General features: G+C 38.5%; 2 protein-coding genes across 2 annotated transcripts in view; one reads left to right on the forward strand and one right to left on the reverse strand.

The window, feature by feature from the left end:
- The window catches only part of SYN1 (synapsin I), a 113,119-nt gene that overhangs the window by 42,357 nt on the left and 50,460 nt on the right, over positions 1 to 20,302 (forward strand). The window contains exons 4-5 of the mRNA XM_070935073.1: positions 725 to 881; positions 1,834 to 1,923. Of these exons, the coding sequence (XP_070791174.1) occupies positions 725 to 881; positions 1,834 to 1,923 (247 nt within the window). The remainder of the gene's footprint in view (positions 1 to 724; positions 882 to 1,833; positions 1,924 to 20,302) is intronic.
- On the reverse strand, positions 5,164 to 14,465 carry TIMP1 (TIMP metallopeptidase inhibitor 1). The gene is made up of 6 exons (XM_070935072.1): positions 14,383 to 14,465; positions 13,545 to 13,713; positions 9,841 to 9,938; positions 9,069 to 9,186; positions 6,634 to 6,755; positions 5,164 to 5,468 (listed from the first exon to the last, which is right to left on the reverse strand). The coding sequence occupies exons 2-6, from the start codon at positions 13,669 to 13,671 to the stop codon at positions 5,259 to 5,261; spliced, it is 675 nt and encodes a 224-aa protein (XP_070791173.1). The 5' UTR covers positions 13,672 to 13,713; positions 14,383 to 14,465; the 3' UTR covers positions 5,164 to 5,258.

Here is a 20,302-nt window from a genome sequence, read left to right on the forward strand (position 1 = left end):
AATCAATTATTCTATAAATCTATTCAAACGTCTGGATGAATAAAATGGTTTTAACTACTGCTTTCTAAATGTTGGTGCCAGATCAACCTCTCTGAATACCGTTGGTGCAGCACATAGATACATCAATCTTTGTTATGTCAAATCTGACATAGCCTTAAGTGGGACATGGCCCAGAGACTGCAGTGAAAGTGTTGGAAGAAGCCTCGAGCGTATATGCTCTGATAATTGCTGGGAAATTTCTACTAGAGCTTGACCACCCATGAAGATTGAATTGTGATGGCAGAATAAACAATGCACTGTCTGGAAATTAGTATAGTCTCTGAACACATAGTTATTGTTTATCCCTGAGCTTTGGAATGTGGCAGCCTTGGGTTTTAATGAGTAACCATTTCATTTTCCTCCAGCGACTGAGGAAATGAGACCAACTTGAATCAAGACTAATGGACTGCTTAAAACAAATTTGCAAATTGAATGGATACTTTAAAAAGCTGTGAATTTCCTGTGTTTTGTATCTTAATATGTTGTTTTATCTAACCCTGCAGAGGTTCTATAGCTCTCTCAGTGGCAGTAGAAGACCAAAGGAAAGCGAACATGTTGAATGAGAGGGTTTGATTTAGGTACCTAAAATGGAAACTATAGATTAAGAAGCAGGTTTTGTGGACAAATGCATTAGATCCTTTATCCTGCCTCTCCTTCCTTTTCATAGTCACACCTTTTCTTCCAGGAGCCTGAAACCGGACTTTGTCCTGATCCGCCAGCATGCCTTCAGCATGGCCCGCGGTGGAGACCATCGTGGCATTGTTATTGGCTTGCAGTATGCAGGCGTGCCCAGCGTCAACACTTTGCATTCTGTATACAACTTCTGTGACAAACCTTGGGTGGTGAGTGGCAGAAGATGATAACTGAGGGAAGAACCAGATCTGTCGCACTGTACTGTAGATTCTGTATTAGAACTGAACATAGAAATTTTAATATTGTAAATTAAGGAACGTACAAGGTGGAGGACTTGACCTCATTTCTTTATTTTGTGCACAAGAGGTATTCGGGAGGGCTTACTACATTTCACTAACTTAGTTTTAAGCTGCTTTTGGATATTGTAAAATGTTCAAATACAGTTATCATTCATCATTCCTGCAGTTAAAGAAACAGTTAAACAACACCTTTCCAACAAGAGAAGGTAGCAGTTTAAAAAAACAGCAAGCAATTGTCAACTAATTAAAATGTCTGTGTAAACAAAAGTGCTGAAATAATTGCAGTGTTGTATTAGCTACATTTTCCACAGAGAAGCTCTTTCTCTTTGTCATCACCTAATCTATCCAAGATGCCGACTCTCTTAACTCATAGGTAAACTAGCTTAGAAGAGATGATCCTAGAATTAACTGCTTCCCAAACTCTTTATGTATTTAAAAGATAGACATGAGTGGCACGGTATGTTGGACTTGGAAGGAAATGGGTAATACTATTTTTCTTGGTTGAGTGAGTTATCACTTTGGATGCTGCATTTCACATTAGCAGAACCATTTAGCTTGTGTTTTGAGGATAGCCCATGGACAGCGTATTACAAAAATGGCCAAGTCATACATGTTTAGGCTTGCCAGCACCTCCCTAGGAGTCAGCTAAGTGTTACCGATGATGGGGGACATTGTGTAGGATTTCTGACATTTGCAACATGTTCTGCTAATAGAAACTTTCGTGTTCAGGCTCGAGTAGAGGGAAGGAAAAGGGCAGGAGTTGCAAAGGGAGGGGTTGATATAGTTAAGTTAACCTTAGAAGCTTATGGAAATAGATTTAGAAATACCTTCTTTGTTTCTTACTACACTGTCTCTCCAATAGTTTGCCCAGATGGTCCGCCTGCATCGCAAGCTTGGTCCGGAAGAATTCCCCCTCATTGACCAGACATTCTATCCCAATCATAAGGAGATGGTAAGTTGGACTGGCGTGTGGAAGGCTGAGGATCCTTCTGGTTAGGTGCTGAGACTAGCACATTCTCTGACCCCTTTAATAATTAAAAGGGCAAGTAGCCATTTCTGAGCTGGACTATTGAGGATGGACATGTTTATGCATATATCTATGCATATAGCTAGCATTAATATGGTTTTCAGATATAAAACATCATAGTCATTCCTTCTTAGCCAGTATGTCTTCATTTTCCTGTTCAAGGATGAGTCATGCATGACAAAGCTTGACTTCAGAATGAAATGGCCATACTTCAGTCTGCACTTAGTTTGGGTTTTTAATCATCCATTCAGGATTAACATGACTACAAAAAAGGACATAAACTGCATTTGGTCTTCATGTTAGAGCTATTGTTGGAACATGGGCTTCATGTTAGAGCTAATGTCGGAACTAAAGCCCAATGACAGTGGATACTACTCTCTAACCAAGAAGCCCACGAGATACGTACACTCATATCCACAATTTTCTGATCTGTTTTGTTATAAACTTATTATTTACCAGCAAATCTTTTCTCAGTTTCTAAGGAAAGACTTCATCTAGTGGAGGCAGGGGTGAAATATTCCTATGTTGTCAATAATGCTTGCAAGAAATAATTTTTCTCTTAAGGGTGAAAACAAATCTTGATAATTACTTTAATTAATGTAACAGATAAAAGATTAGTTTAATGAATCTAACATAATAACCAATATAATGTAAAGTAATATATATTGAACAATAAATATAATTCTGGGTATACAAAGGCTCAGAATGTTTAGGTTGCACTTTGCTGGTAAACTGTTCCTAAGTATGGATCCATTTAATTTGCTTCAGTATTCAATACTTACTTCACCATCATACTGCTTGTTTGTGTTTGCAAGTAGCACACCCCTTTTTTGCCTATGGAAAACTTGGAAAATGTATTATTATTCTCATTTATAATATTTGTGTTTTCTTTTTGCATCTTAGCATCTCCTGGAGATTAATTTACACTTGTGACCTAGCAACCCCTTCTCACAGCTGCCTTCCTGCCTTCCATTCAATTCTTTCTGTTGTGAGGTATAGGCAGAGACTTGCTAGTATAATTCTAAAATACTGTGATGAAAACCAAGCTGTAGAAGGTCAGCTTACAATTTCAGAGAATGTCCTTCTGCTTGAAACTCTGCAGATCAGCCCTTGCCCCAGTGGTGAAATCCATTTTTTAATCGGTTCTGTGGGCATGGCTTGGTGGGCATCTGTGGCTTGGTGGGCGTGGCTTGGTGGGCGTGGCAGGGGAAGGATACTGCAAAGTCTCCATTCCCACCCCACTCTGGGGCCAGCCAGAGGTGGTGTTTGACATCTTTGAGCTCCAAACTGCCCAAAATTTCCGCTACTGGTTCTCCAAAACCTATCAGATCCTGCTGGATTTCACCCCTGCCTTGCCCCCATGGCTTGCCTCTGTCTGTGATCACTTTTGAACTGCCAAGAAGCCACATATTACTACAGTTATATCTTAAACAGGTTCGGAAGGGGACTAAGGTTCAAAATAGGCATCAGTGTTCTCAGAAGTAATATAATATCCAAACAAAGGAGAAGTTATTTAAAGGGTACTCCTCGTAGTTATTTTCAAAGTGCAGAATAATTTTGTGTGGTCTTGGGATGCAAAGGATGATTTGGCCAAATGACATTTCCCTTTCTTATCCTCTTCCTTTCTATAGATAGCACTCTTGGCAGGAACTCAGTCATTCCTTAAAATACATACTTTTCTGCTCTTTCTTCTAAATCCGGTATGTGTGCATATTGCAATCCTGTGACCTTGCAATTATTCAGTGATGGCTTAAAAATACTTTCTCTGTGCTTAGAGATATGCTGTTGTTAATGACAGTTTCATATTTCCACATTGGATATCTGACTGAGCTGTGCTGCTTTGAAAGATGGTTTCTTTATTCCTAATCCAGAATGTGGGCAGGGGAATAGTAAATTCAGGACACCCAGACAGGAAGAAAGAACCGGGACTAGAGTTATAGGGGAAAACTGGCAGCTCTTTGGAAGCCGTTTTGCAGGCTACTGAAATGTTCTTTGGTTCCTTTTGTGAAAATTATCTACGTACATTCTAGGGTTTTTTTTTTCTTGGGCAAAAAATTTTGGACATAATATTCATTTGGATGAATGGGATAGATTATGGGAGAGAAATTACAAACTAACTATGTCAGCTGCTTATAGAGAAAATCTTTACAAAATGTTCTACCGATGGCATTTGCCACCAGCGAGATTGGCCAGGATGTTCTTGAATAGGTCTCTGAATTGTTGGAGGTGTGGACACAAACAAGGGACATTCTACCACATGTGGTGGACCTGTCCTAAGATTAGGAATTTTTGGGGCAAGATTAAAAAATGGCTGGATGAAATAACAGGGCAGAAGATAGAAAGAAAGCTGGAACTGTTTCTCCTGGGCATTCTGGAAGGGAAAATGCAGAAAAGTATACAGTATATCATATTACACATACCAACGGCAAGTAGAATTGTGATAGCACAAAATTGGAAAAAACCAGACACCCCTCCAGATCAAATCATAATAAAAAAATTATATGAATGTGCAGCGATGGACAGATTATCTATGGAAATTAAGGAGAGGGAGGACACCAAGTACTATTTAATATGGAATAAATGGTATTCCTGGCTGGAGAGTAAACATAAAATTTAAGGGATGTTTTTGTTATGAGATTGAATTGTAAATAGAAATCAAGATAATTTATATAAAGATGTAAGTTTAAGATAGAGATATTTAGAAGTAGAATTTGTGTAACGAGGTTAAATAGGTTAGAGATACCGATGAACAACAAGAAAAGTTGTTATTAGTATTGAAATTTTGATATGTTTGTTTTTGGTTGTTTATATTTTTTGTTTTGTTTTTTTTGTGTGTGTTTCTTTCTTGCTTTTTTTGTGTATTATATTTCTTTTTGTACTGTGTATTTTAATCTTTGGAAATATGATAAATATTATTTTTAAAAAAAACCATCTAAAAGTGTTCCCTTGGGTTTTCCTTAGAGCAGGGGTCCCCAAACTTGGCAGCTTTAAGACTTGTGGACTTCAACTCCCAGAATTCTCTAGCCAGCTATGCTTTAAGTTGAAGCCACAAGTCTTAAAGCTGCCAAGTTTGAAGACCTCTGCCTTAGAGGAACCACTGTGTGCTACTGTAGAAGCTATTGCTACAGTCTTACCAGAACCAGTACAGAACTTGAGCAAACTTAATTGTTGGAATTGGCATTTATTTAAAAAGAGACAATTCAGACAGAAACGGAGGGATTGTCAGGGAGAGGAGTACCACTCCAGAGTCCATAAGATGTTTACTGCCTCAGGAGGCGAGACTTGCGAAGGGACCCAGGTCCTTGGGAACTCAGGGATTGCCAGGTGCAGAAGTTAGAGCTCTCAGATCGTGGCAGGCATGCCAAGCGCTTGGCCTGAAGACTATCCCATATCCGGGACATGATCCCATCTGTCCATAGGCACTGGTTGTCAGAAGAGATGAAACATGGCATGGAAAGGCAGGGCATGACCTGTTGAAAGAATAGCAGAAGAACATAAGGACAGTGTGAGGGAGATGTTCCCTTGAATATCATATAATACTCCTTTACCGCATCTCTTAATTTCTTAGTTCTACTTTGCTGTAATCTAGGACAAGCAATCAAATATGATGGGGCCAAAAACAACCGAAAGTTGTTGCAAATTGGATATTTATGTCTTATCAAACATAAATCATTTGTTACATCTCCAGTGTTGGAGAATTTGTTCTAATTTTAATAGAATATACTGTATGCTTTGAATTGAGCAAGGACCGAAGGACACATGACATTGGCTGTGTCTTATCTATATTTCTTTACAACCAAGCTCAGGCAAAAGACCCTTTAACCCCATCTTCCCAAGTCGCTTCACCATTATCAATCCCATAATTCACTATTTACCAGCGCAGAGTTGCTCATTCCCATTTACCCTGTGCCTCTGTGTGGGTGGACAATTGATTCTATATATGACAAGCTGCATCTTTGTAATCTTACCTTCTCCCTTTTTAAAATTGCAAATACACCCACTATTATCCTGCTTTATCCTTCTAGCTTTCCAAGAGGCTAGAAGCTTTCACTTCTTATTGGTTGTCAAGAAGGAAAAACCCTTTGAATCCAGAATGGAAATTCAGGATATTAATCCTTTTGTAGGTTAGTTTTTTTAAAAAATTTCTATCAAGATTTGAATGAGAGTTGTGGGTGAGTCGCCTTCCTCTGGAGCAAGCACGGAAAACAAAAATTTTGGAGGAGATTGGTCTCTTATCTTCCAGCTTAGTCATGTGCATGGAAATCTATGGAATTCTATGTACCATCATCTATTCTACATGGATTGCATCTGTGGCCTGACTAGATGAATTGCTAGATAAAGCTATAAATATGGATCGCCTTAATAGCCTGATGCCCTCCAGATGTTTTGATCTCAATATGCATAACTTCCCAGCTAGTATAGCCAATGACCATTTTCAGAATTGTAACAACCAAATGGAGGGCTTTAGGCAGAGAAAAGTTGGATAATGAGCTATAATTTCAGCTTTCAGGACAAGAAAGAACCCTCTGTGTATGTGTCTAATGTTTTTTTGGCTAGCCTGCAAATCTGCCTGCAAGCATTTGCTTCTGCTGTCAGATCCCCGAGACCGATTATTTCCTAGACTCAGATACTCACTGTGCAGTTGCAGCCCTTGCTGTAGTCAAGACTCAAGCCTCTTTTCTGCGCAAGAGAAAGCTGAGACCACGGCTGGATGAAGGAACAGGCTGTGATCATGACGCGATTGCCATCCATCATCCCTGTTGGCCAAGAAAGAGAGAGAGAGAGAGAGAGAGAAATCAAAACAGGGAATATAAACATTCTATCCGATGCATTAGTTGCAGATTTTACTTTTATAATCAAGCTTTGGCTTGCCGACTATCGTAAAAATATATTAATATTGTACCTCTTTACCACCATAAGTGGAGCACTATACATACTATTTTTCCCTTGCAGGGTTGAATAATGAAATTAAATGTAGCTTCCGTTGTAAGGCAAATTCTTTGCCAAAATTTTTTAAACTTGGTCCCCTGAATGAATAATGCATGTGGAGTTTTGGAGTTGGTGGGTGCATTTTTATTTATTTATTTTATTTACTATATAAAGTATCTCTCCTGCTCGCTCCAGATATTTTATTAAGGCTTTATTCTTTAATATTTGCCAAAGGCAAAATTGAAGCTAAGGATTTGCTTCAAATCCTAGCTAAACATTGGGAAAAAAGATGCTTTAACATCTTTAACCCTTTAAATGGGTTACTTGATAGTAGAAGTAGGAGGAGAGTCACTGCAATGGCTTAACCAAAGACCAGACAGCTATGACCTAAAAATGAGATAGTTCTAATCTGTATTGCAGATTTTTTGTTAAACCAGAATATAGATTAAATCAAGGTTTCTTCCAAAATTTGAGACAATGTAACATCTTTTTTCAATTAACAAAATCTGATACACACTGTGAAATCAAATCCCATACTATTCATATGTGCACATATATTTCTGTGCATTTAGTATGGGGTTAAAACATCTGTGATAGGTAATAAAAGTTTTGTGCTCTGTATCTTGGGCAATTAATTCTGGATTTAAATTTCTCTTTCCCATAAAACAAACAACAGACTTCTGCTTTTCTTTTCTTTTTTTCCCACCGGGAGCAGAAACATATTGTTTGAGTTGTTTGTTATAAGCAGCTTTGAGGTCAGCCTTGGCAGAACCACTCACTATGGGGTAAAACTGTTCCTGGACTGTGTCATTTCAGACTGCAGGTGGGGGTTTAGTTTTGAATGCTTGGTTGAAAAAAAATCACTGCACACAAAAAGTAGATGTTAGAGAGAAAAGCTTTGGCCTGGCCTAGTTTTTCCATGACGTGTTGGTTTTCTAAATGTAAGAGGTGATTGTTTTTCTTTTGGGAGTAACTCTCTAATACGTAGCTTCATACTTATAGTTGCAACCAAAATACATTTTCTTGAGGTGATTGCCTAGATTAGAGTGAGATTATATGACAAATATTTTAAATAAATGGTATGGATGAAAACAGTCCATAATATAAAGAATGCCAGCAAAATCAATATGATGGGCAGGACTAAGAAAAGGGCTAAATTTTACAAGGAGCTGTGGACTTCCTATTATGTTCTCTGTCTTGGAGACATGTTGTGCTTCATCTTATCAGTTTAAAATTGCTAATATAATAAATTTGAGACAATATGACATCTCTTTTTCAATTAAATGAAGTCTGATATGCACTGTGAAATGGCAGTTTTTTTTAGACAAAAGTCTTTTCCGGTTCCTATGAAATGTTGTTTTGCCATTGTATTACAGCTTCAAAAGTTTGGCAAACATTAGGTACTACTAAAACTGAAACCAACTGTGAATAGTTGGGTCTTTCAGACACAGTAGTTTTAAATTATTTCTCTCTGTGTGTGATTCACAATTCCCTCCTCTTCCTTTTATGCTAGGTATGACAGATTCTTTCAGTTTTTCCTCCCATTATTTATGTTCTTCATAAGAACGTTTATAGCCTTGTTTTGAGGCATTTCTCATCATGCTCTCATCTGTTTTTTATTAAGCATCCAAAACAAAACTCCAAATTCTTTAGCTATGGGATATTTTATTGATTTTCAAACTAGGGCCCATGAAGGTGTATACCATGCCATAGTCCCTGGCACAAACATAAATATAAACATATATTTTTAAAAACCAGCTTTTAGGTAATTTAAAAATCTTGGAAGAGTATCAAATCTCACAAAAGTTTGTTGTTGTCAGAATCTTGTTATCTTCTTGCTGTTCTTGCTTGAGATTTCATAAGATTTAAGCTGGAAATACCAAAATCTTATGAGATTTGGCAAACTTAATGATATTTCACTTATTAATATTATTAAAGAAATTTTGGAACCTTGTAACTGTTACCAGTGGGATTCATGTGTGTATTTGGTTCCTGCCTATGCTAGGTTACTGATCTTGATTGTATATGTTAACCCTCAAAAATGTATGATAATGTTATAGTGGCAAAGATATGCAAAGATAAAAAATAAGAATGTCTGAATTTGTTTTCAGTTGTTCCTGGTCTTAGGGATTATTCTGTACCTGCAATGACATATTCTTCCCCTTTGAGTGGGCCCTTGTGTTCATAACCACAGAGGCTTTCCATAGCCGGAGTGTAGAGAAAGCGGACATCTTGCATCTCTTCTGGGCCCTTGTATACCTGGAGAAAGAGAAAAACAGGAATGTATACAGGGATGGAGGAAAGAGGGAGAATTATTCAGATCAGGAAGGGACTACCATGAGGAAAAACGGAAAGTCAAGGCTGCTACTTGATGTGAGGTTTTCCTAGCCCTATCAGAAGATTTACATTGTACAGTATCAGCTATTCTAGGTTAGAGTTCAAATCACAGTTTCAGTATAAGTTGATTGAACCAATAGTTATCAACCAGTTTCTCATTTTCTTAAAGTATGTGAAGACTAAAGGCATGCTTGAGTAACTTTAATCGGATACCACCATTTTTTTTAGACTTAAGCAATTATGGAAGAATGAGATAGCAATACAATAATCAGAATCCATGAAATTTATAATGAAAATCGAGGAGTTTCAGATAAAGATACTCAGTGAATTTTGTTTCATATTATTTTACAAAAATATTTGTGTCTTTGAACTTTTGGACAAGGCGTTATAAAAAGCATCTTCTGTTTGGGGGAAGCTATTAATGGGTCTCTTGGTTTCTTTCAACCATGGAAACTCATGTGGTAATTTTAGACCAGTCACAATCTGTCAGAGTAGGTTACTTCACAGTCTTGTAGTGAGATTGCAGAAAGAAAAGGAAATACTTATCAAATACCATAATTAAGAGGAAGTGCTTACCTTGGTTGTTTTAATTTCATGGCGTATCCACCACACAGGTTCTCCCGCAGAAACGTTCACATGCTGCTTGCTGACACTCACAAATTTGCCTCTGATCACTACAAAAAAGAGATGGCAAGTAACATCTTATTTTCCTTGATTCTATTGTTAACTATTAGTTATTTCTTTGGTTTTAGCTGAAAGATTGTTTATGAGCCTTTACATTCCTCAGATACAACTCCTGGCTCCATTTAGTCATCTTGAAACCCTTAAAGTTCAATTTCTGTCTGATATCCCTGAATCCTGATATAAAATGATACACAATGCCTGGGTAGGGTTAGTGGTTTTCCTCCAGCTTTTTATTTTGGGTAATTTTGAAATGATTGTAGAGAGCAGGCAAGGGTCTCTTATTAAGAAATCTCTGGATTTTTTTCAGGATTTAGAGGTATCCACTATACAGATTCTCATACAGTGAATCTGGAGTTACATTATTAGCTATTTTTTTGGACCATTGAGAATTATTCTGTGACCATAAAGTTGTTCTCAGAAAGGATGGGAAAGATGTCTCTGTCTTTTTTCTTCACCACCTCCCCAAAATAGGTTTTGAGTACTATATCCTAAATTTGTGTGGAGATGGTATATGACGCTGAAGGATTTGATTTCAGAATGAAAAACCAATCTGAACTCTTCCCTGCAGACCACTCAAAGAGCTAGTACACAAATACCACTTCAGTAATTGGTAACAAAGGACATTAAATAGATGAAAACACGTTTACATGTATCTCAGCTCTAACAACACAGCCACAAACATCTTTTCCACAACAGTATCTTTCAGTTAAGTTAATTTGAACTTTCAGTTATCTGTTGCTGAGTGTATAGTAATAAAGCCATGGGCGAATTGTCATCAGTCCAAAGAAAATTACAGGAAAGGAGAAGTAATCTATCTATCCCTCAACCCATGCCTTTCCCAAAGTTCCTTTCTGTGAAATTTTCTATCTAGTTCTACAAGAATGTGGAGGAGCAAAATTGTGGGTTTCCTTTCTTTCTCTTTTCTCAACTCCTCTAAACTGTGGCTCACTATGTTTATGTGTGTTATGCTAACTACACTGTGTTGTGAATTCAGAATGAGAAAACCATGAAGTGGTATAGTGCTATATTGTTAGTTTATGTTTGGGAGGAAGCAGAGCTCAGGTATAAAATACCTGCTTGGTATGCAGAAGATCCCAGGTTTAAAATTCAGTTATCTCTAGTTAAAAGAATCAGATGGCAGGGGACTGACCTGAAGAATATAAAGTTATGTTTGAACATCATGCTAAGCTGTAGCAAATGTTTTTGCTACAAACTGCAAACTGAATAAATTCATTCCCATATATTGTTTTCCTCCCATCTCTACCACATGGCAACATATTCCGCTCTTACTTGTTTAGTTGTAAGAATGTCAAAAGGCTCCTGTTTCAGGACATCTGTGAACCTGTGTTTTGTTTTAGAGTAGTTTTACCCATATGAAACCGTGCTTTGATATTGATATGCCTTTCCTAAATGACTAATTCTTAGCTGCAATGGGACACTACTTGAGGGCATACACACAATATTTTTCTAATGACAAAACATGTGTGAGTGTAGCCAGAACTGGTCAGAATAATTAGTATGGGGATCTAGTCTGACTCTGATCTGTAGAAAAACTATACATTTGTGTTATAATTTAATATCAGTTTATTCTAATTTATTATCAATGTGACCATCTGGAAGTTCACTGCATGATTCTGAATATCATCTCAGCTCCCCCGTCAGAGTCATTGTCTGGATAAATTGGAGGAAGGAAAAACTATAGGTGTTGCTTTGAGTTTATGGAGGGAGGATATGAATTAAGAGACAGATATACAGAGAACCAGAGATCACCTATTCTTGTGCTAAAGGCATTAAAACAGACTGAGTAGGTATTTCAATACCCAGAGATGAATCTTTATACTCGTTCTTTTTCCATCTATTTCTCTTATTCTTGCCTGAATGTTATATAAAACCCAGGCATTTTGCAAACAATGAAAACAAAATTGAAAAATCTCAAATGTTTTAAAAAATGGAGCCAAAACAATTGAATAGAAAATATTTTGTGCATTAGAATTGGACATACAGATTAAACTTATCCATTTGCTTAACTTGTTTAAATTGAAGGTATTGAATTTTCTACTAAGAGATATTGCAATAATTAACTTCCAGGAATATGTGGATTGATTCCTTTGAATAAAGGAAAGGCAGCATAGATTGTATTTAAGAGCACCCTATAGGAGCAGTTCTAAACATCTGTGATTTGTATGTGCATAGTACTTAATAAGATTTGAAAAGGAATAAATTCCTATATTTAAAAAATTCCTGTATTTAAATATTTCCACAAACATGCAAGATGGATAAAACCTCAGCATTCCCTGATACACAAACAACTTTCCATTTAGACTGCCAATTTATTTAGCAAGGTTGCGAGCCGTCTCCTCTGCCTTTAACAGCTGCCTGATCTGTATATCTCAGCAAAGGAAAGTTTTCTGGTATACATTAAATTTTGGGGTGGGGAGTGGGGGGAATAGCATAATATCTATACTAGACTGCTATGGAAAATTATAAAAATTCTGCCAGAAAGGGAGGGGGGGGGGGCGGGAAGCTGGCAATCTTATTTCAGTTGTAATAGGCTGAGGAGTTGATGGGTAAGAAATCTTCTCAGCCTTTATTCTTTGGTAGTATTCCAGAATAATAAATTTATAGCGGTTCTAAAAGTCCTTCAACCTCCCCTTCCTATAAATGTGAACATTATGGCTACAAATCATGATCATTATGTATTATTTCCAGGACCAGTGATAGCATGTTTTTCAGTGCCAGTTGCTGGGAAACAAGCTTAGAGATGCTTGTGGGTTTTTGGAGGCATCTAGTTAAATACTATAGGACTCAAAATGCTGGTTTTAATAGACGGTGGCAGACAGGTAGTTTATCCAGCAGAGCTCCTGTTCTGTCTTTCATTTGCTAGAAATCACAAGTGTTTTGGGTAAGAGGAAGGAGATGAGACATCAGTTTTGCCAATTGCAATCCCATCTGTTGTTTTTTTCCCCCACCTGATACTATTTACAGCTTTTTTTTTTTTTACAACTTTATTCACCCCAGGAGCTATGAGGGGTCACCAAGTCCAACCCTTTGTTGATGCAGAAAATAACTACTTGTCTGATAGGTAGTCATTTAGACCAGGGGTCTCCAACCTTGGCAACATTAAGCCTGGAGGACTTCAACTCCCAGATTCAGGCTTAACGTTGCCAAGGTTGTGGATCCCTGATTTAGACAACGGGGGGAAAAAAAACGAGAGTGGAAGAGTTTGCTACTTTCCAAGGGAAACTGTTCTACTATCAAGCAGTTTATGCCACCAGCTCCCTAGGAAGTTATTACTAATGATTAGTTAGCATAGCTTCTCTTGTAATGTGAAAACATCAATTTAATCTACTGTGCCCTTCAGGGTGGCTGAAGATTAAAGAACCTAATTATTGAGAAAATATTTCCTTATTTGGAACCGCACACACACAAATGACTTTACAAACTTGTAAAGTTTGCAGATCATAGAAATTTATGAGAGAGGGATAGACAGCAGATTGATGGCCTATAGCAGAAAGGATAACTTGAGAGAATGAGATAAGACACGGGAGAGAGAACGATTGAATTTTTATTACTGTGTCTATGATCCAGGCACTCACCCATATCAGCATTGCAGTAGGCAGACTGAGGATGTCTAGGAGCACAGGAACAGGCTGCTGTTGGATCTGCCTTCAGGCTGAGGAGGAAAACGCCGACCACAAGGAATCTGCACATTTTAGAATCCATTTTGCAGGGAGGAGGCAAGGAGAGAAGTCACTCAGACGCAGCCTGTGAGACAGAGACAAAGTGTTATTCCAGAAGAAGCGGCAGGAAATGAAGGGGTGTGAAAAGAAACATCGACTATGAAGTACCAGTAGAAACTCCTAAACTTGGGCAACTGTTTGTTTCCCTCTTAACAATACAGCTGGGGACAAGGAGGGGAATTCCTTACTGCCTGGATGAACACAGCTCTTTGTCTTTTGTGGCATGGGCTGGGCAGGCAGGGCAGGATCTAAATTGAGGGTTAGATGATTGAAGGAGTGAGCCCAGTGTGAGGAAAGACTCTGGTTTCATTTTGCTCAATTCATTTACGGTGGCCTCTTCATACAGGAAACACCCTCCACCACCACCCGGCACAGCCTGGGATATTTACTTGAAAGAAGAAAGCCTTAGCAGAGCTCGGGGTGATAACCTGGCTGAACAATCATTTCTAACTTCAGAGGTTCCTGGGTGTCACAGAAAAAAATGGGTAAAGGAGAGGGTGCTGGGTCTAAAAGAAGAGGAAAGTCTTCCTGGAAATGCTCAGAGTTTTACCACAGAAATCAGCTGAAATTTCAAAAAGTGGGGAGGTTACAGAAATTTCAAAAAGTGGGGAGGTGACAGAGGGATCCCCTTGAGATGGGAAAGAGAATCTAGGGAGGATTTGGTGTGCTGCAAAAGAAGGGCCCTTCCCCTCACCTTTCTCTCTGTTGCAGTCTAGGCGTCTCCTGTCACTTCAAGGCTGCAGCTCCCAGCCCATCGGATTGGTATTTAAAGCTCACCCCGCTTCCCCCATGACTCCCCCTGCTTTTCCTGTCCTATCTGCCAAGGAGGCGTGACTGATCCAGACTGCGGTTTTTAGCAGAGAGCCAACCATGCCAGGGTGGGGTGATCAGTGCCTTTAGAGAAGGGGAGGAAGGAGCAGCATTAGCAACTTCTGAGGGAAGAATTTGTCAGGAAGTTTTGGATTACTCAACTGAAAAAGAGAGAAGGCGATGATGGCTTAGAAGGCTGTCTTTGAAGGGGAGGCAGGCAGGTGAAAATTCAAAGGGTGTCCAGAGGGTGGCACTATAGAACTGGTTCCCTCCCAGAATGTCGGCCTTATTAAAGTACTGTAGATGGTATGGTTTAGGACTCCAGCATGTTATTTCGCACTTGTTACTTGACTGCCCTTGCCCGTTTTCTGCCTGTTGTCTCTTTTTTGATAGCTGCATCCATGTAGTCAAACGGGGCATAGTCTGTCAGTGAGAGATTAATAAACCAGTCTATGATTTGAAGGAAGGACAAGCTTTTCAGACAAAATGAACATACTGAAGTTATGGTATACAACATGAACAGGACGGGACTGAAGAAATAATAACTTAGTAGAAGAATGGAATGGAACGGAACGGAACGGAACGGAACGGAACGGAACGGAACAGAACAGAATAGAATAGAATAGGCAAATTATGCAACCTTACGAGGGTTCTGAATTTTCCATTTGTTAAATCATATAAAACTTACACCTTCTATCAATGGTGGATTGTTTTAGTGAAAATATCATCTCACTAGCTAAACTGGAGATTCTCAGTCAACCAGGTCATGGTTGTCCCAGAGGTACTTTTTCAAGAGGCAACTGGACTTTCTTGTTTTTCTTTGAAGATGTTTTGCTTCTCATCCAAGAAGTTTCTTCAGCTCTGACTGAAGCTCTATTCCCCACTATCCAGTCAGAGCTGAAGAAGCTTCTTGGATGAGAAGCAAAATGTCTTCAAAGAAAAACAAGGAAGCCCAGTCGCCTCTTGAAAAAGCACCTCTGGGATCACCAGTTAAACCTTTTCCTTCATGACAAATTCTTTCCTCCTCTGTATCATATCTCTGTGTTTCTCATTACAAGTAGCTCTTGACTTATCGAACATAATGGAGCTGCCCAATTATGGTCATAAGTCATGACGTCATAAAATGGGTCACTCATATGACCAGCCAACCATTTTTTTGCAGCAGTAGCTAAGTGAACCAATTGTTTGTTTTGCTGAAAATGGGAAGTAAAAGCTGGCTTTCAGCAAAAATGTTAAAAAAAATGGTCACGTGACTATGGAATGCTGCAAAAAGCTGTAAATGCACCAATAAGGTAACTCTGGGCAGTTATAAACAGTCAAAAGATAAACATAAAAACAATTAAACTTTTAAAGAGGTATATATATGAAAAAGTAGAACCAAGGAGACGGACAACATGGGGGTGAATGGCCCCCTTGAACCCCCAAACCAAGTGGCAAAACCAGATTTTGATACCCTTCTAAAAGACCAAAAGGATGGGAACAGTTCTCAATTCCAGTGGTTAAATATTCCATGGAAAAGGATCTTCTCCTTGAGCCCACCAGCCAGAGTTCCTTAGCAAATGGAGTCCAGGATAGGCCCCTTCTGCTGGAGCGAATGGGGTGGACTAGTCCCACTGGGGCAAGACAGCTCCTCAGATATCTCAGATATTCAAGGAGAGAAGCAAGCTAGAACTAAGAAGAAATTTCCTGACAATTAGAACAATTAATCAGTGGAACGACTTGTCTTCAGAAGTTGTGGGTGCTCCAACACTGGAGGTTTTTAAGAAGAGATTGGGCAACCATTTGTCTGAAATGGCATGTGGTTTCCTGCTTAAGCAAAGGGTTAGACTAGAAGACCTCCAAGGTCCCTTCCATCCTGTTATTTTAATATCCTTTTTTGCTGTCTTGGTGTCAGTGTGCATCGCTCTTGAACTGCAATGATAAACCATTTGTGAACAGTTTTTCCAAAATGTTAAGCACTTATATTTGAAAGGGTTTTAAATTAGGAAAAAAGAATTTGAAAAATGAAAAACATCCGTGTTACATTTTTGCTGACTTTATATAATTTTTACAGCAGAGTTAATCTTCAGAAATACTTTGGATTTAATCTGTTTTTACTGTCTTTTTCTTGGTTGTCTATTTGAAGTATCTCTCCTCGTATCTCTCCTCGTGGTATTGTACTTGGGTATCTTTCTTTCTTTCTTTCTTTCTTTCTTTCTTTCTTTCTTTCTTTCTTTCTTTCTTTCTTTCTTTCTTTCTTTCTTTCTTTCTTTCTTTCTTGTTTAACACTGTAATGGAAAAATGAGCAATACTAATAAAATTAATACAATGTTCTGAACATTTTAGGAGATTTAACTGACTACTCCCATAACATTGAATGTTATTTTATTTATTAATATAGAAAAATATCCTACACATTAATCTATATTGTCTATAAGTTAATTTACTGTCTATCAAGCTACACTGTTTCCTGTGTCCTTGTTTACTTTCCTTTGGGGAGGTGGGGTGTTGGCCACTCTCCTGGCCATGTTTTTTTAAAAAGTGTTTTCAATAGCACATCATAAACAGTTGAATGGAGGTCACAAATGAAAAAAAAAAGATTGTCCATCCTGTCATTATGATCTGCCAGGGAGTTTGAGAAATCTTTTTTTACTGCTTGCCTGGTGGGCTTCTGGTTCAGATTGGTGGATTAGAAACCTAAACAAATGCCTTGTAACAAATAAGAGGGGGGGATTGATTTGAACAATTTTAGTTATTTGTAAATCTTTGGGAATCCTCTTTGCCTCAGAAGTTGGCACAAGAGTATGTACCCTTGAAGCTATGTGGCTACTTCCTTTTTTAGTTGCTCCTACGTACAGTTTGTGGGGCATAGTGAGTGCAACTAAGTGTCAGAACATAACTATTACAATTGTCTTCTACTGAATGACTCAGAAAAAGAGGTTCTAGATCCTTTCTTCACAACTGATTAGTAAAAGTCAGCACGTCTTGCTGCAAAAGCAAAAATCCTGAATGTCATCCAGACAGATGATAGTCAACGCATGGCTACTTCTGCGTAAACAATAATCCTGGATGTCACTCATCCAGACTAATAGTCAGCACACAGCCAATTCTGCAGAAGCAAAAACGGCTAATGATGCTTTGTTTATATTGATAAGGATTACCCCAAACATTAATGTACTCCTTGTTCTGTTCCTTCTGTGAGTTGAGATGGCCAGACAAAGCTCCAAATTTGAATTTATAAGGAATTGTGTTGAGGGCCAGGCATCTCACCCAGCATAAAATTACCAAAAAAGAAAAAAAAAATTAGTGCTTGTTTATTTATTTAAAACAATTGGGGTGTGCTTTTGCAAAATCACCTGATCTGAAACACAGGATACAATGTAAGACCAGCTGTCTCGAGTAGCAAGGTCAGGATTTTCTGGTTGTTGTTAACTTGGTGTTTACTTCATTTTTAAAACTATGTAAAACCTATTTTAGGATTTATACTCTATTTTTTATTATTTCCTGAATGAAATTGTCACCACTTTTTAGCAACTATAATAAAAGGCACTACAGGGGTTATAGAAATGGGTACAAATATGGCCCTAGGGCTTAAGTTGTGGTATCTCTGATATAAAGGATAGTGCTACTTTTTCTTACCATTTCATGAAAGCCTCCTTTCTCAGCCTTATTCTAAATTCTACCGTATGCAAGTGGTTATGGATTCAGTTGAGTATATGGGATACTATGTTACTATGTCAGAATAATAGAGTTGGGAGGGACCTTGGAGGTCTTTTAGTCCAGCCCCCTGCTCAGAAAACCTGCTGTCCCACTGCTCAGGAAACCCTATACCATTTCAGACAAATGGTTATCCAATCTCTTCTTAAAAACTTCCAGTGTTGGAGTTCCTACAACTTCTGGAGTCAAGTTGTTCCACTAATTAATTGTTCTAACTGTCAGGAAATTTCTCCTTAATTCTAGGTTGTTTCTCTCCTTGATTAGTTTCCACCCGTTGCTTCTTGTCCTGCCCTCAGGTGCTTTGGAGAATAGATTGACCCCCTCTTCTTTGTGGCAAACCCTGAGATATTGGAACACTGCTTTCACGTCATCCCTAGTCCTTCTTTTCATTAAACTGGACATACCCAGTTCCAGCCACCGTTCTTTATATGTTTTAGCCTCCAGTCCCCCAATCATCTTTGTTGCTCTTCTCTGCACTCTTTCTAGAGTCTCAACTTCTTTTTTACATCGTGGCGATCAAAACTGGATGCAGTATTCCAAGTGTGGCCTTACCAAGGCATTATGAAGTGGTATTAATACTTCAGGTGATCTTGATTCTATCCCTCTGTTAATGCAGCCCAGAACTGTGTTGACTTTTTTGGCAGCTGCAGCACACTGCTGGCTCATATTTAAGTGATTGTCCAGTAGGACACCAACATCCCTCTCACAGTTACTACTATTGAGCCAGGTACCAACTCTACCTGTGCATTTGTTTTTTCTTGCCTAAATATAAAATCTTACATTTTTCAGCACTGAATTTCATTTTGTTAAATAGCATCCAATGTTCAAGTCTGTCAAGATCCTACTGTATCTTAAGTCTATTTTCTGGAGTGTTGGTTATTCCTGCCAACTTGGTATCGTCTCCAAATTTGATGAATTCCCCATCTATCCCCTCACCCAAATAATTGATGAAGATGTTGAAGAGTACTGGGTCTAAGACAGAGCCTTGGGGTATCCCATTGCAAACTTCCCTCCATGTAGATGCAGTTACATTGAAAGCTATACGTTGGGTGCGGTTGGTCAGCCAGTTATGAATCCATTTGGTGGGTAATGTTGTCTAACCCACATTTTCTATCTTATCAAGTAATAAGTTGTTTGATACTTTATCAAATGACTTACTGACTTAAAATACTTTATCAAATGATTTACTGAAATCCATATAAATTATATCCATAGCATTTCTCTGGTCCACTAATGTTGTCACTTTGTCAATGGCACACATCCTTGTTGCTGCATACACTCTGTTTTCTAGTAAAGATAATGCATATCTTCTGAAACATTATTTGAATATTTCTAATCAAGAATGCTAGCTATGAGATTATAGACACAAAGGTCATAGTAAGAGAAAAGGCTTTTTTAAAGTCAAGAAACCTTTTTGGGCGTCTTCAAGCTCCTTGTGTTCTTCCTCCTAGCTCTCCTTCTTTGTAGAAAATGATAATGGTGTTTGGAGTTTCTCACAAAAGGGTCTAGAACAGGGGTGAAATGCTCCTGGTTCGGACCAGATCGCCCGATCCAGTAGTGATGGAGGCGGGTGGTTCGGAGAACCGGTAGCAAAAATCCCTGCGCCCCCCCCCCATGCCCAGCTGAGCTGCACAATCATCAGAGGCTTTTTTTTTTACTTTTAAAAGCATTTTTTCTACAACCTCTTCGGCTGAAAAAAATGCTTTTAAAAGTAAAAAAAAAAAGCCTCTGATGACCACGCGGCTCAGCTGGGATTGTCAAAGGCTTCGGCGAAGAGGTTGTAAAAAAATGCTTTCAAAAGGCTCTGACCATCCCAGCTGACTTGCCTGATCGGCAGAGGCTTTTTTTCTTTTAAATGCCTCTGATGATCAGGCAACTCAGCTGGGATCATCAGAGCCTTTTGAAAGCATTTTTTTTACTTTTAAAAAATGCTTTTAAAAGTAAAAAAAAAAAATTGGCCACGCCCACCCAGTCACATTACCCCCCCAAGCCACATCCCGCAGAACCGGTAGTAACAAATTTTAGATTTCACCACTGGTCTAGAAGTGTTGCTTTAACAAACAGCTCAGATTTCTAGACTTTGCAGAGGTATGGTTGTGCTCTGCTCG

The sequence above is a fragment of the Pituophis catenifer genome, unplaced genomic scaffold (assembly GCF_029215685.1).
Source record: "Pituophis catenifer annectens isolate HBS135680 unplaced genomic scaffold, rPitCat1.0.hap2 SCAF_2, whole genome shotgun sequence".
Taxonomy (NCBI): Eukaryota; Metazoa; Chordata; class Lepidosauria; order Squamata; family Colubridae; genus Pituophis; species Pituophis catenifer.